The sequence below is a fragment of the Lepisma saccharinum genome, unplaced genomic scaffold (genome assembly GCF_977018435.1).
Source record: "Lepisma saccharinum unplaced genomic scaffold, izLepSacc3.1 HAP1_SCAFFOLD_32, whole genome shotgun sequence".
NCBI classification, from domain to species: domain Eukaryota; kingdom Metazoa; phylum Arthropoda; class Insecta; order Zygentoma; family Lepismatidae; genus Lepisma; species Lepisma saccharinum.
Genome location: NW_028142898.1, coordinates 8,008,719 through 8,025,238, shown reverse-complemented (window position 1 = coordinate 8,025,238; position 16,520 = coordinate 8,008,719). Strand labels below are relative to the sequence as shown.

At 41.1% G+C, this 16,520-nt stretch overlaps 1 protein-coding gene across 1 annotated transcript; it reads right to left on the bottom strand.

Annotated features, from left to right (window-relative positions):
* Positions 1-11,565: 11,565 nt before the first annotated feature.
* On the bottom strand, positions 11,566-15,298 carry LOC145982260 (disintegrin and metalloproteinase domain-containing protein 10-like). Its single transcript, XM_083115836.1, is given in 3 exon segments — positions 11,566-11,759; positions 13,804-14,463; positions 14,596-15,298. Coding segments are annotated over 3 exon segments (1,410 nt in total). The 5' UTR covers positions 15,152-15,298.
* Positions 15,299-16,520: the final 1,222 nt, after the last annotated feature.

Sequence of the window (16,520 nt, the reverse complement as noted above, 5' to 3'; positions counted from 1 at the left end):
AACAGAGGCCTGTTAATTTACTTCCTTATTAGTTAACACGTGGTCAACACATCGAATCTCATCGCCGCTGTTATCTTTATTCTCTAATTCACGTAGCTCCCCAATTGTTTTCAAGAAACAGAAATGTTCGGTAATGGAACCTGTGATCACGCTAACTTGAGTTCTAAGTCTACTTTATGCAAAGATGGCTAATCGGTGCTGACCTACAGTTAAAAGTGGTATCCGAACCACAAAGTTCATAATTTCAACAGTAAGGAAGCGGTCGGAGCGTGGGTGACGCAAGCAGCTTTTTACAATGTAATCCTTCCCTTGCGTTGTCAAAATGTTCAGCATTCTTGAACAGATGGTGGTCGCCTTTATTCAGTGCTAAGCATTTGTACCATCATGAACCTTAGACATCGAACGTAGAGATGTAATATTTATCGTTTTTGAAGCTTTTGACAACGTAGCACTGAAGGAAACTGGCAACAAGGCGGTTCTCGGGTAAAAGCGATGTGGAGGAAAAGAGAGGAGAAAACAAATGACTGCCAGTGACGGATCTACGTATCTTGGGCCCATCGCAAAGGATTATTTAAGTTACCTTCAATGTAAAACACACATACTTGTGAAAAGAAATGTCAAAACATTTCCTACTATTCAGTCTCTTCAGTGTGTGTATGTTGTTTGTGTATGTGTGTGTGTCTGGAATGATTCGATTTTGTTATTTAGCGTCGCTTTTCTACCACTTTGGCTAATAGCGACGATGACGATGAGTGATGATAGGATGAAATTAGGAAATTGATACAGGAACACTTACAAAGAACACCCATGTCCAGGGGAAGATGCGAACTCGTTACTATTGGCTTCGTAAACTCTCTGCTAAGCACTCCGTGCGGAGATCGGAATATCTCTCGAGTTTTTTAATGTCTAGTTTTAAGTTCACTTTTATGCCCAGATCGGTTAAATCGGACACGACCTACAGTTTTGAAATGAGATCCGAATCACTATGTGCCTCCACCGGGAATCCGACATTGTATACCTCTGGATAGGGAAGTAGAATAGAATAGAATAGAATACTTTATTAGTCATTAGACAACATGATTGCAATAGACTTCGTCATAATAAGTATATAAATATTAATATAAAAAAATACAAAATAAAGGAAAATTAAATTATTAATCATTCATTGGACAAGTCCCTTCCGCCCTTCGTTTCATGCTACGAGTTAAGAATTTCAAATAAGACATCCTTATGTCTCTTTTTTTAATTTCCTTGTAGATACAAGATTTTAAAAATAATAATGATATTAATAATGAATTTAAATATATGGGGAAAAAATATTGGATCACTTGTCAGTTTCCTGAGTAAACCATCAAGGAAAAGCAAACATTGTTATTAATTTCCTTGATTCATAGTTCATTGTTTGCTATCTTGTTGATGTTAATTTTACCGAATAATTAATATATAATAATAATAATAATAATAATAATCGTCATGTTATATCACTTGAGGTGGGGTGTAAGGGATGGCCTTCAACGTAGAACACCCAATTGTCAAGTAGTACACCCTGGACTACATTTTGCAGACGAACGAGGCTCTGGCGACTGGCACTATGGTTATGAGTGCCACTTTGCAGCCTCACCCTCTCAAAATTCTTTCTGAAAGAAAAATAATAGGTTTTCTAGCATTTCATCGCTGATGAGTCTACAGAAAGGAGAAGAGGTGAGAGAAAACGAGAGGTGACAAAGGACAGGAGAAAGAGAAAGCGAGAGGAGAAGAGGAGAGAAAAAAGAGAGGATAGACGAGGAGAGGAGATGTAGTGAGGAGAATGGAAAAATATTTTAGGAGAGATGAGGAAAATGGAGCAAAGAAGAGAAAAGAGAAGGAAAGCGAGATGAGAGAAGAGTGGTGAGTAGAGTAAAGGAGAGAAAAAGAGAATAACGAAAAGAAGATGAGAAAAGTGCTTGGAGTCGGAAATCTAAGACAGGAAAGGAGATGCGAGGAGTGGAGATGAGTGGGATGGAGATAAGAGGCGAGAAAAGTAGGGAAGGCGATATGAGATAAAAGCAGAGCAGAAGGAGGGGAGAGAAGAAGGAGAAGGAGAATAGAAGAACAGAAGGGACTGAAGAGAAGAGGTAGTTGCAGAAAATATCGTATCAGCGTCAAGAATTGATGCATTGGTCAAATTATCGACATGAAACATTCAATAACATTTTGAAATGTATTGGAGAATGTATTAAATCGGTGCGAAATGCCTTTTGGCTTAGTTCAGAGCAAAGGTAAAATCTTAAATGTAAAATCTTTGATTTTACCTGTGATTATACCACTAAAAACATGAATGTAATTTTAATATTTATAAGAATTATCCAATTTTTGTCCAATTCTCGGTTCGTTGAAATGGAGGTTTTGTAATTTAATATTTCCCCTCCACCCCATCATCAATTCCAAATTGAATTATTCCGTTTCACACGGGGTGAACAATGAACACAATGGGATAGGTGTAAAAGTTACGAAAATTTTCTGCCACCGGAAGGGATTGAACCTACGACCATCAGATTTACAGTTTTACAGTTTTACTATAGCAAGCAAGAGCAACAGGGTGGTGTTCTACCTGCTTCCCTTCTCGCGTTTGGAATCGTACTTTCCAGCTAGTTTCGTTTCCTTTGTCCGGACTTTACCAGTCAATAAATGTAGAACTCCAAGTTACTTGGTGACAAATAAAAAAAATACTACAATAACCCGGAAAAAATTACCTTACTTCACAGAATATAATACTAATATGATCCTTGCTTTAAGATGGAATTATCATTACCCGCAGACTATATGAGTGTTTGCAAAGATCTGCTGCATATACCCTTTCCCTCATCACAAACTTCAACTAAAAATTAAAACACGAGCGTTTCTCTATTTGCATTTCGTCTTTGTTTACGTGTAGCACGCAAGGTTAAAGTTTTAGGGTTCGAATCCCAGAAAAGCATGTTAAAAGCTGAGGCTGCAAAGTGGCACTCATAACCATAGTGCCAGTCGCCAGAGCCTCGTTCGTCTGCAAAATGTAGTCCAGGGTGTACTACTTGACAATTGGGTGTTCTACGTTGAAGGCCATCCCTTACACCCCACCTCAAGTGATATAACATGACGATTATTATTATTATTATTATTATTATATATTAATTATTCGGTAAAATTAACATCAACAAGATAGCAAACAATGAACTATGAATCAAGGAAATTAATAACAATGTTTGCTTTTCCTTGATGGTTTACTCAGGAAACTGACAAGTGATCCAATATTTTTTCCCCATATATTTAAATTCATTATTAATATCATTATTATTTTTAAAATCTTGTATCTACAAGGAAATTAAAAAAAGAGACATAAGGATGTCTTATTTGAAATTCTTAACTCGTAGCATGAAACGAAGGGCGGAAGGGACTTGTCCAATGAATGATTAATAATTTAATTTTCCTTTATTTTGTATTTTTTTATATTAATATTTATATACTTATTATGACGAAGTCTATTGCAATCATGTTGTCTAATGACTAATAAAGTATTCTATTCTATTCTATTCTACTTCCCTATCCAGAGGTATACAATGTCGGATTCCCGGTGGAGGCACATAGTGATTCGGATCTCATTTCAAAACTGTAGGTCGTGTCCGATTTAACCGATCTGGGCATAAAAGTGAACTTAAAACTAGACATTAAAAAACTCGAGAGATATTCCGATCTCCGCACGGAGTGCTTAGCAGAGAGTTTACGAAGCCAATAGTAACGAGTTCGCATCTTCCCCTGGACATGGGTGTTCTTTGTAAGTGTTCCTGTATCAATTTCCTAATTTCATCCTATCATCACTCATCGTCATCGTCGCTATTAGCCAAAGTGGTAGAAAAGCGACGCTAAATAACAAAATCGAATCATTCCAGACACACACACATACACAAACAACATACACACACTGAAGAGACTGAATAGTAGGAAATGTTTTGACATTTCTTTTCACAAGTATGTGTGTTTTACATTGAAGGTAACTTAAATAATCCTTTGCGATGGGCCCAAGATACGTAGATCCGTCACTGGCAGTCATTTGTTTTCTCCTCTCTTTTCCTCCACATCGCTTTTACCCGAGAACCGCCTTGTTGCCAGTTTCCTTCAGTGCTACGTTGTCAAAAGCTTCAAAAACGATAAATATTACATCTCTACGTTCGATGTCTAAGGTTCATGATGGTACAAATGCTTAGCACTGAATAAAGGCGACCACCATCTGTTCAAGAATGCTGAACATTTTGACAACGCAAGGGAAGGATTACATTGTAAAAAGCTGCTTGCGTCACCCACGCTCCGACCGCTTCCTTACTGTTGAAATTATGAACTTTGTGGTTCGGATACCACTTTTAACTGTAGGTCAGCACCGATTAGCCATCTTTGCATAAAGTAGACTTAGAACTCAAGTTAGCGTGATCACAGGTTCCATTACCGAACATTTCTGTTTCTTGAAAACAATTGGGGAGCTACGTGAATTAGAGAATAAAGATAACAGCGGCGATGAGATTCGATGTGTTGACCACGTGTTAACTAATAAGGAAGTAAATTAACAGGCCTCTGTTATTCAAGGGCAGTTTCCCGACAAAGTTTATTCATCGTAACTGTTATGGAGATGATTATTTTTATACAAGATAGGCGGGAAAATATTAACAAAACAGGATATTATTGTGTTTCACACTAAACGGAGATGAATTCGGTTACTGGGTGATAGACGGGTGTGTTATGATATGCCAGCTGCAAAGTTAAGAACAGTGGCGTATCTAGAAGGAGTTTTAGAGCAAAGTAGTTTTCTTTTTGCTCAACTTTCCTAAAAAAAACCGTCAAATTTAGGAAAAGATGACATGATCTAGGAGTGGTAAGAAGTAACTCAAATCCCTTTACCTCATTTGTGAGTACGCCACTGAAAGCGTGGAGAATAATGCTGCAAATGGAGAGGGTTCCTTAAATAACGATAACAGAAGCGAGGTGTAATGCATGGCTTTCCTGCAAGAGCCTAAATGTCAACCTCCCTTCCAAGTCCAGGACTCATAGAGGGGGGCTTGCCATTAGGTTATCCTAGGCTATAACCTAGGGCCACACAAAAATTAGACGCTGAAGGGGCAGAAGTGAAGACCATGGACTATTAACATTTCTTAATGTTGTGATAATGGCAAATTAAAACATGCCAAATCCTATTACTTGCTTATTTCGTGAACGAAGGACTATCTAACGTTTAAATAATTTCTTACACCATGACCTATTTTCAAACGTCACCTACATCATACAAACAATATGTACCGATATTGTATCCATGTTTTGAACTTTACAAGTGTTATTAGTACAGAACATGCAGTTAGTGAAAATGAAGTACCATGATATCAAAATTATTAATAAAAATGTCTACAGTACCCGAAAGAAAAAATAGCCTAGGGGCCCAAATTCTATATACTATCCCGCTCTGCATGGGCTGCATTTTGCAGACAATTTGGGCATTGACGTCTAGACTCACATTCAGTATGTTTGTTGCGTACTGTCCAAACATTTTTGTCATTGCCCTCACATCAATTCCATCCTAATCTTAGCGATTGACGAAATGAATCAAAAGCGAGAAGTGAAATTAGTTAAATCAATCTCTAGATAACAGCAGAAAATGGCTGTGCCTTCCTCAAATTGAAGATTCCTATCGCAAATATCCAATATAACATGAATGATAGGATGAATGATGAAACAGATTGTTGGAACAACACAATTTCATGTCCAGGTTTTCCAGAATGCGAATCTAGGAACCCGAGTTTTGTAGCTCGGTACGCTAACCATTCAGCCACAGAGCCGACCTGAAATACTTCTTTTTATTATTATCTAAACCTCAAAATAATATGTTAATATTGAATCAATGCTTTTTCTTGTTCACATCACATTACCTCCAAATTAGCCGCGATTGAAGGGTGTGTAAGGCCCTACACATCGTTTTATATAGTCTGATACATAGTCTAGTCATTGTTAAGAGACTAAACAAAATGCAGGACTACATTTAGAATATAATCGTTATATTTGCACCTTCAATCACTGCCACAATCACTGTAGGTGTAATGCCTATAAAGTGTGTTTACAACACGCTCCGAAACGTTTGCCGGAATCATTGCAATGGGTGTGATTTCGCGCAAACAATTGTGGGGGAAGTTGATTTTTAATGGTCGGACCTTTCTAAAATTAAAGCCAGAAGAGTGAAACGACTTGCAGCCAAAGCTATCCTCTTCTCTAAATGTAATCTGCTCTTGCCTATCCTCTTCTCTACTCTGCTTCATAAATAACAAACGTGTCGTGAGGCTAACGCTCTCTTCATTTTCGTCAGTTAATTTTTGAACAGCCTGTGTAATTTTACTTTTCCTCCTTGATATTTTCCTTTTCTTACAGTGCGCAGCATATCTTCAAGGAAAAAAATATTCTAAATGAAACAAAAATTTCTTAAATTATTATTCGTTCATTCCCGTGCAAGATTTATAGTACCACTTTTTACAAAAACTACATTCTATTGCCCCCTCATAACAAAGTTATTTGCCGCAGCATTCAAGTATTTTATTCCAGCCTATTTCGGCTGCTTCGTCCTGAGACTGAGAGATCGACGCTCGAACCATATTCGTAACACTGACCTACTTATCGCTAGCTCGCTAATCCCTTAATCCTGTACAGCTGCAACGAAAGAGTCTGCTCACCCGATCAAACTGTACAGCTTTTTTTCACTTTCTTACGTAGGACACAAATATCTTACACACAAATAATCCTATCTCAACTTATTATTAACAAGATTTCTTAAGTTAAATGTATTATCTCAAAAAATATTCAGAAGGAATTCCCGGTACAAGGCACCATGTAACGTTATACAAAATGGATTCGAAGATGATTTTTTTTGTGGACTAACGTCAAAAGCGAAACAGTAAATAAAACCGACAGTGGATTTTTATATTTAAATTTATATATATATATATATATATATATATATATATATAACTGTGTTTTATAGGTGAGGTTTTAACATACAATATTTATACAATAAAGACAGTATTAGTAAATCATCCAGGCCCAGGTATCTGACATCAACGGTTTATAAACGTTTTCCGGAATACGTTGAGCGGCCAGCTTCCAGAATAGATTTGTTGAGATACTATAAGATTTTTTTTCAATAACTCTTTGTACCGTACAGAATTTTTTTCTTGTTGTAATCAATGTTGCCTACTACACATGGCAAGAAACTACCTACCCTGTCGTTATTTATGGGAGGGGGATTACTAAATTCAAAATACCATCTTTCGAAGCGTCACATATATTTTATGCAGTTTATGCTACACTGAGAGCATTTTATTGTTAGTTCATTTAGTTTATTTAACGTCGGATTTATACCATTTCTGGCTAATTGCGAGGATGCAAATGAATGTTAGAAGTGGAGAAGGGACAATCAGAAACATATAACGCAAACCCCACAGAGGATGATTATGTATGGCAGTTGGCAGTGGCTGGAAACAAAAATAAAGTATTTTAAGTTTTCCTTCCGAATTTTTATGTGCTGTTTTATGTGCATGCATTACATTTCAAGCTCTTCTTGGTGATTTTGTTTTTCTACGACCTTCAATTTCTTTAGCCGTTATCTCTTTGTATCCATGTCACTGACCCAAACAGCACAGGTAACGTCACAGAAAGTTCAGTAGTGCGTCCCAAATGGCGCAACTTTACCGTAATACGTCAACATATTATGCGCCGCTCAGTGTTCTGTTTTTTACCATATAGCTACGCCGAACAACCGATTTGGAATTTTAGGTTTGAAAATTAAAACCTTAATCTCCAAAAGTATCATATTAATATGAAAGATTAATCTTAGAAAATGAAAGAAACTCTTCATCAAAATTTTAAACTATATAATTGTAGTTATAAAAACTTACCGATTAAATTATATTCTTACACCAATATCCATATTTTGAAACATATTTTTATATAAATAAATTACGGCTTTTCAACAACACTTTTAATGTCTTTTAAAATATATTCATATTTTCAATCATTGATTGACGCATAGTCGTAACGTAATTTCCTGAGAAATATGGTGCGAAAAGATTAATTCCCCCACTTCTAAAGGTTCGACTCTGTTTATGAGTGCGTTGAGTGGCCGTACACTCCGACTTCGAGTCCCGTCAGCCTGGACGAGGCTGTTTTGTGAGTGTCTCTTCATCCATTTAGCATAATCATGATCCATCATCGTGAATAGTCAAAAGTGGAAGAAAAGCGACATAAAATAAATATCAAATACAAATGGCTTCTAAACAACACTGGCCTGGCAGACGACAAAGCTTCGTATTGTCCATAAACTCCACAAATGAATCTCGCAGTCCATCCTCACCCCACTTCCCTTTTAAACAGGGGATCATTTCGTGGGCTTATAACTGTACAAATATGAGACATAAAATAGAAGAAAGAAGGTTTCAGGGGTGACCTGTAGCATAGCAGCAGCTCTCTCAATGCAGGGAAGGGGGAGGCTAGGGAGCTGGAAATGTTGTCTATGCCTTCAAATATTGGATAATTTCACGTACATATTCGATCCCCGGCCGGTTCAAATCCGGGAACTTTTCTAACGTTGGAAGCGGCCCCGGCGTCCACCCAGCGTCGAATAACATGGGTACCTGGGGGAAAACCTGGGGGTAAAGGCGGTCAGGGGCGTGATGCTGATCACATCAGCCACACTCACGACCGGATCAAGAAAGTGTGGGGCGTTACCCCCACACCCCCTATAGGCCTTCATGGCGTAGTGCTATGCACAGGGGAGCACTTTACCTTTACCTTTTACATATTGTTTACACTAATAAACCGGTAGAATTCTCAACCTACGGCTCTTTGAATGCACAAATTTTAAACAATATTCACTGTACAACTTCTCTAACTGAATGTAATGTATTCCCTATATGTTATACGTCTAATAATAATAATAATAAATGCATGTTAACTGAATCAAGTCTTTTTCGGTATTGTGTGCTTTCGGTTACCTAGAAATCTTAAATATCGATCTTTATGTGTGAGACGAGACTTCTTGCACCTGCCTGGAGGAAATCTGTGGACGCTAACTAAACTGATTGGTGAAACTTCAACTTCCCTGCGAAAGCCAAGACTTGTCAAGAAGTTTTTCATTGAATGACACAATGTCAGTGTATGGAGTCTCATTAATTTTTGAAAGAAAAGCAGAATGAAACGATACCAAAATTAATGAACAACCATGAGTAGAAAAATTGCGAAAAGAATTAAACACGAACACTTTCAGCACAAATAGAGGTTACATGGAAAGAACGCAGTAAAGGTACAGCTGTTCCCTGTGCATTGCACCATGACTGAACATCATGGGAGTGTGGACTGTGGAGTTATAGGGCATAATATGATAAGGTAACCTGATTACTGCAACAATTCTATGCTGTCTTCACCCGAAAAATAAACGCAATGTTAGTGGTATAGGTGACTTCGCACACACCACACTGCGAGAGGAGGGGGCCCGTGCATCAAGACTCCATTCCGAGATCGGAAAGTGAAAGGCAGAAAATAATTATGATGATAAATTGAATTCTTCAAGTGCATCCGATTTGGAACACATTTTATTAAATAATTCTGAATTTTGCGTACGTATTATGTGTGCCCATATTTCTATTATTCATTTAAATTATGAAACTAATTAGTATATTAATACATGGTATTTAATCAAGTTAAAACATCATGACACTTTGCTGAATGAGTTGAAAAGTGCTTAGACTTAAAATGTGCTAGGTGACAGAGAACAGGCGATTGGTTTACAAGCTGTTAACGAACAGCGATATCTTTTTATATGTAATCATCACGATCTCTCGCACAAATACTGGGACATAAAGGATACAATAAAGAAATATTCTGCCGAACTACTGTCCAATTAAAAATTATGGCTACTGGAGTTTGCACTCAAATTAAAAATTAACCACTTAACTTATTGAATTCTGATTTAAGCTAAAAAAAAACCATTTTTTTTCAAGTATGCTTTCAATTTCTTATCGTCGTGAGAACAAAAAATAGAGCTTTTTTGCTGTTTTTCAAACTATGCTCTCTTTGAGATTCTGTAATTATAAAACTTGTGGTCCAATCGGGACGAAATTGAAATACGTAGCCGTACTGGTTAATTTTTAATTGGAGTTCAAACTCGAGCCTCCATAATGTTTAATCCGACTGTAGACAATCATTCGCTCTCAGGCCATATGCCCTGAGAGCAGAGAAAACAGGAATGGCATAGTCTCCCTTCTGTCCGTACTTTCAAGTGGCAACCCTCGAATCAGCCAGGAACGGCGTCACCCCCCTCCCCCTCTTGACGTCCCCTCGCACTCAAGCAAAAAGCACATCGTCGGAGATCCAATTGCTTGCATGGGCCAATCTTGAGGGTCTCAAACAATTATTAAAATTCTGGTTTGAAAGATTGCGTTAATACTTTTTTACAATTTTTCGCAAAAGTTAGCTAAATCTACAGAATAAACGCGATAATATGGAGTCATGAACATCGTGTTTGTACCTTCATCATTTTATCATTCCACCTCATTGTCTCGATTCATCCACGAAACAGACCAGCGGCGAAAAATAAACGAAATTGATATAGCTATGTAGGGAACATTTTAAAGGGAATGGACCTTTATCCTCTTGACCATAAAGCTGAGGTTGTCGGGCTTCCCGTCTTGGTCGAAATCTGTCACTTTGTAGATGTTGTTCACCCTCTGAACATGCCGCGTCATGGCCTGAATGCAAGCTTCCTCGGAGCCGAATTTCTGGAAGAACAGGTGGTCCGCCTGCAGGTAGAGCATGCACGTGGTTTTCTTGGGGTCTATCGTCGCCCGCTTCGGAACATGGGCGTGCGGATCGGGCCACGACAGGCTCTCGGGGAACCAGCCTTTCCTCCTGGCGTGGGGCGGACCTATCACAGACTTTGAGGATGCGACTTTGGAACAATCGTTCGTCACGGAAGAAGAAGATTTAGCGGAAGAAAACGATCGGTGCATGCGGAACTTCGGGCACGGGTTGAAGTCCTCGGCGTCGTCGGAAGGTTCGTCGCGCCACTCCTCCTCGCGGCGTTTGAGATGGAGGAGATGGGACGTGCAAGGAAGGTCGGGGGAAGGGGGATCGACGTCGGAACCGCGGTACACCACGCTGTGGAAGTCCTGGGGATGGGGAAGATACCGATGGGCCGGTTCGATGAAGAAGTCCTCCTTGCTCGTGGAGACTGTCCCGTCGAACAGGCCGTCCGTCGTCACCAAACCGTTGACCACCGCGTCTTCATCATCCTCAAGGGTCCCGACGTACACTTTGGCAGTATCGAAGTCTACAGATCACTTGGTGCTTTCAAAGACGGCGTCGTCAGCGAAGATGTTGCAGTCTGGGACGAGCCGTATCTGGAATAGTCTGTTATGAGCGGTGAAGTTAAGGCGAAGTGGGGCGGCAGACAAGTCTCTTCTCAGCCTCCGATGCTGCGTCGCAAGATTGTCCCTGTCGTAATACACAGGCTCGAAATGGCGGATGAACTCATTCAGTACCAGTCCTGACCGCGAGGAAGACACGGCCGTCGAGACGATCAGGAGTGCCAGGACAATTCTTGCGGGCAGTCGCCCCTCCGCTCCGGGAACCAACATATTCGGCTGCCTTCACGTCATCGCAGCACCGAGCACCACTGCACCAACACAACACTTGCCACGCCGGCTGTGCACCGACGGTCGTCTCTGTGCATGGACAACACCAGCGTGTTTTGACACCGCACTCACACTTTCTCACCACCTCCCGCTGGTACAGCCTCGCGCGAAACACTCACACAGAAACACATTTTTTTTACTGATACGACACACAACTCACACGATTTGGACAGAAATACCAAATCAAGTCCCTACCTCTTCTTGTTACATCTGCCATTTTTATGACACATATTTACATTAACATTCTGTAATTTGACATCTGAAACCTTTAGTCGATTACCGTTGCGGAGTAAACGGCGTCACACGCTGTGAAGCCTCAGGTTCCTACGTACCTGGTCAGGCGTGGATGTATCATTTTGTGTTCCATCACCATTTCATCGGTTCGTCATTTATCCTCATCGTCGCGATTAACCAGATAGGTAGAAAATAGGCGTAAAATAGAAATACACTGGAACCCTTAGTTTAGTGTTGACATTGGCGATGCATGGCAACTGTAAGCACAAACATTTATGTATTAGAGGTCGAAGATTTGAAATGTGTGCTCCTTTTCGAAGAATTCAATTGCCACTTTTTGCACAGAAAGGCTATTCGAGACTGAACCTACAGTCTAAATTGGAATCCGAAACACTGTACCACGTGTCCCCACCGGTATCAAACCCGTGACGCGACCCCTTCATTACAAGGCGACGACGCTATCGTTTTCCAAGACCACAGCAAAACGTCCTTTTGTTGTATACAGTCAAAGGCAAAAATTATAGCAGGCAAGATATCAATAGTTTTCTTCCATTATTTACTTTCCCAGACAGGGCTTTTTTTAAGAAGCTGTATGACGATTCCGATCCTTGAAAATCACATTGAGGAACACAGACTTAATTAACATAATGATGAGCAATTTGTCTATCATTACATTTGCCTTCGATTGTGCGCACAACACAGGAATTCTGCATTTATCGCAAGTTACACAGTTAGAGCGAGAGAAACCTGGGAAGTGCTTCTACATATAACATCTAAAAACAACACCGAGTGGTTTCCCCCCATCCCTTGTCTGCGAGAGGCTTAGTGGGCATGGTTGCCACTGCTTCAGAAACACATTCAGGCCGTGTGGGAAGAGAGAGAACTAAGAATGCTCACTCCCGTGTTCTCTCAGCATTGCTTCACGAAACGTATAACAGAAATATTCTCAATTTAAACTTTGTAAACCAACTTTATGCTTTAATGTTGAAAAAATGACGTTATTTAAAGCAGCGAAGTTAATCATAAAAGATGAGTGTCTGCCAATCTTAGATACCGATAGCAGAGAAACAAGATCGCCTGCTTGACAGTAAGGTTGTCCTGTCTCCTGGTTGCAACGTTGCAAACGCAAGCAGCAGAAAATGCGAGCTCTTCGGAAAAAAACTTTAGAAAACACTTTTTTTTTATAATCAATCGGTCTACAAACCGAAGGCAATAGCAATTGAATAGAATAGCCATATTTCCACGCAACAACTTTACTTTTTACTCTACCTTTTTTTGTCTGAGAGCGTACCTGGGGTGGGGTCTGTAGACTCTCCTGATACATGAGCAATATTCAAAGAAATTTAAATGCACTATTTATTCATTAATTCAGTATAGGTTATATACGCGTGACTTACAAAGTACGAAATTACCTTGCGTATAATTTTGTTGTGTATTTGTCACATTTTACATTGTTATAACAATTTTCTTCTGCGATAAACAAGTGCTTAGCTTTCCTTAAGTTGTGAATGAATATAAGTCAACTAAGGGGAAAACCGAAATCCTCAGCATTGTACCAACATGTGACACTGGCGACACCACACAAAATTAGATCAACTTCATAATACAACGACCTCGTACTCTAATGTCACGAGCCGGAAATAAAATGCTGTGTAATCAAAAACGCCAGCAGTCCCCGGGTGACGAGTGGTCGCCGGGGGAGTCTTGATAGAGGGAGCGAAGCGCGAAATGTGTTGCGAGTGACAGTGTTAAGTCGGTCCATTTAAAAGGTTTGGGCGAACCCACTGAGGACACCTTCGATGGACCGATAGAGCGCCACGTCGTGACTCAGCCGAGGAACCGTGAAGGAAATCAGGTACAGTGTTTAGATATCTTGCTGGCTTGTGCGTAAGGGTGACGTGGGAGACCGCTGGAGGCACGTGTTTCCCATAGTTGAGCAAAGTAACAATACCAGTGTTCAAGCTCTTCAAACTTCCACGGTAATGCCCAATCTTCTCGCACACTCCACCTGCATTCTTGAGGTCGCCTGTCCAGGCCAATCCGAGAGTCCCCATCTCGAAATCTCTGTAAGTGAACATGTAGGCCAGGCAAAAGGCATCGTAGTCTTCCTCGGAAAACAGTTCTAGGAACTTCTCCACTCCATAGTTTCCAGGAAATCGATACGTGATGTCGTTGAGAGCGTCGGTGGAATGGACCTTTATCCTCTTGACCATAAAGCTGAGGTTGTCGGGCTTCCCGTCTTGGTCGAAATCTGTCACTTTGTAGATGTTGTTCACCCTCTGAACATGCCGCGTCATGGCCTGAATGCAAGCTTCCTCGGAGCCGAATTTCTGGAAGAACAGGTGGTCCGCCTGCAGGTAGAGCATGCACGTGGTTTTCTTGGGGTCTATCGTCGCCCGCTTCTGAACATGGGCGTGCGGATCGGGCCACGACAGGCTCTCGGGGAACCAGCCTTTCCTCCTGGCGTGGGGCGGACCTATCACAGACTTTGAGGATGCGACTTTGGAACAATCGTTCGTCACGGAAGAAGAAGATTTAGTGGAAGAAAACGATCGGTGCATGCGGAACTTCGGGCACGGGTTGAAGTCCTCGGCGTCGTCGGAAGGTTCGTCGCGCCACTCCTCCTCGCGGCGTTTGAGATGGAGGAGATGGGACGTGCAAGGAAGGTCGGGGGAAGGGGGATCGACGTCGGAACCGCGGTACACCACGCTGTGGAAGTCCTGGGGATGGGGAAGATACCGATGGGCCGGTTCGATGAAGAAGTCCTCCTTGCTCGTGGAGACTGTCCCGTCGAACAGGCCGTCCGTCGTCACCAAACCGTTGACCACCGCGTCTTCATCATCCTCAAGGGTCCCGACGTACACTTTGGCAGTATCGAAGTCTACAGATCACTTGGTGCTTTCAAAGACGGCGTCGTCAGCGAAGATGTTGCAGTCTGGGACGAGCCGTATCTGGAATAGTCTGTTATGAGCGGTGAAGTTAAGGCGAAGTGGGGCGGCAGACAAGTCTCTTCTCAGCCTCCGATGCTGCGTCGCAAGATTGTCCCTGTCGTAATACACAGGCTCGAAATGGCGGATGAACTCATTCAGTACCAGTCCTGACCGCGAGGAAGACACGGCCGTCGAGACGATCAGGAGTGCCAGGACAATTCTTGCGGGCAGTCGCCCCTCCGCTCCGGGAACCAACATATTCGGCTGCCTTCACGTCATCGCAGCACCGAGCACCACTGCACCAACACAACACTTGCCACGCCGGCTGTGCACCGACGGTCGTCTCTGTGCATGGACAACACCAGCGTGTTTTGACACCGCACTCACACTTTCTCACCACCTCCCGCTGGTACAGCCTCGCGCGAAACACTCACACAGAAACACATTTTTTTTACTGATACGACACACAACTCACACGATTTGGACAGAAATACCAAATCAAGTCCCTACCTCTTCTTGTTACATCTGCCATTTTTATGACACATATTTACATTAACTGTTATTACATATTTGATACTCTCATTTCCATTTATTTTTTTCTGAAGACTTTTCATTGTGTTTTGCTATAATCGAATGCGTACTGTGTATCTAATCTTATTATTTACACCCTGATTAAATTTACCAATTGCTCCTGTTCACGCTCAAAATTTTATTTTATGACATACTAAACACTGATAGTGATCATCATTTGCTGTGTCATCACTAATGTACCTTCTCTTAGATATAAGGTGAAGTCATTTCTCCAGAGTATATACAGAAGTCATCCATAAGTGGCAAGAAGATTTCGCATCGACTTAATATTGTTCCTGAACTTTTCTTGCGAACATATGTTGTCTCCAATCGACTTATTTGTGTATTCTTTTCAACATTTGAGACCTACTAACTTATCTTCGCATTAGCGTTACCAGTGATATATTTATTCAAGTGTTTTCACAGTGTCACGTACATGTACGTCGTGCGATGAGATGCCGCTGAGACTACCATAATTGCAAATTTTGGTTCAATTCGCTTCTGAATACATGACAGAAAAGTGTTACACTTCAATTAGTGTATTATTATTTGTTACGTTCCACAGTGCATTACATACTTACCTCCTGCCCTACGACGAATTATGTTATAAACGGGGTGCAATCATTTATTCAGGGACTGGTCGTTGTACATATTTAATCATATCTTAATATTATTTTGTAAATAAAGAAATGGGCTTGTCCCCTGGCCAACCCCATTTCTTTTCAGGGGGAGGTGGCATGTCACGAGCCGGAAATAAAATGCTGTGTATTCAAAAACGCCAGCAGTCCCCGGGTGACGAGAGGTCGCAGGGCGAGTCTTGATCGAGGGAGCGAAGCGCGAAGTGTGTTGCGAGTGACAGTGTTAAGTCGGGCCATTTAAAAGGTTTGGGCGAACCCACTTGGACACCTTCGATGGACCGATAGAGCGCCACGTCGTGACTCAGCCGAGGAACCGTGAAGGAAATCAGGTAGAGTGGTGACATTTTAGGTTTTATCATTGTCAGTGTTTAGATATCTCGTTGGCTCGTCCGTGATCTCTCCCCCCCTCACTTGTGCGA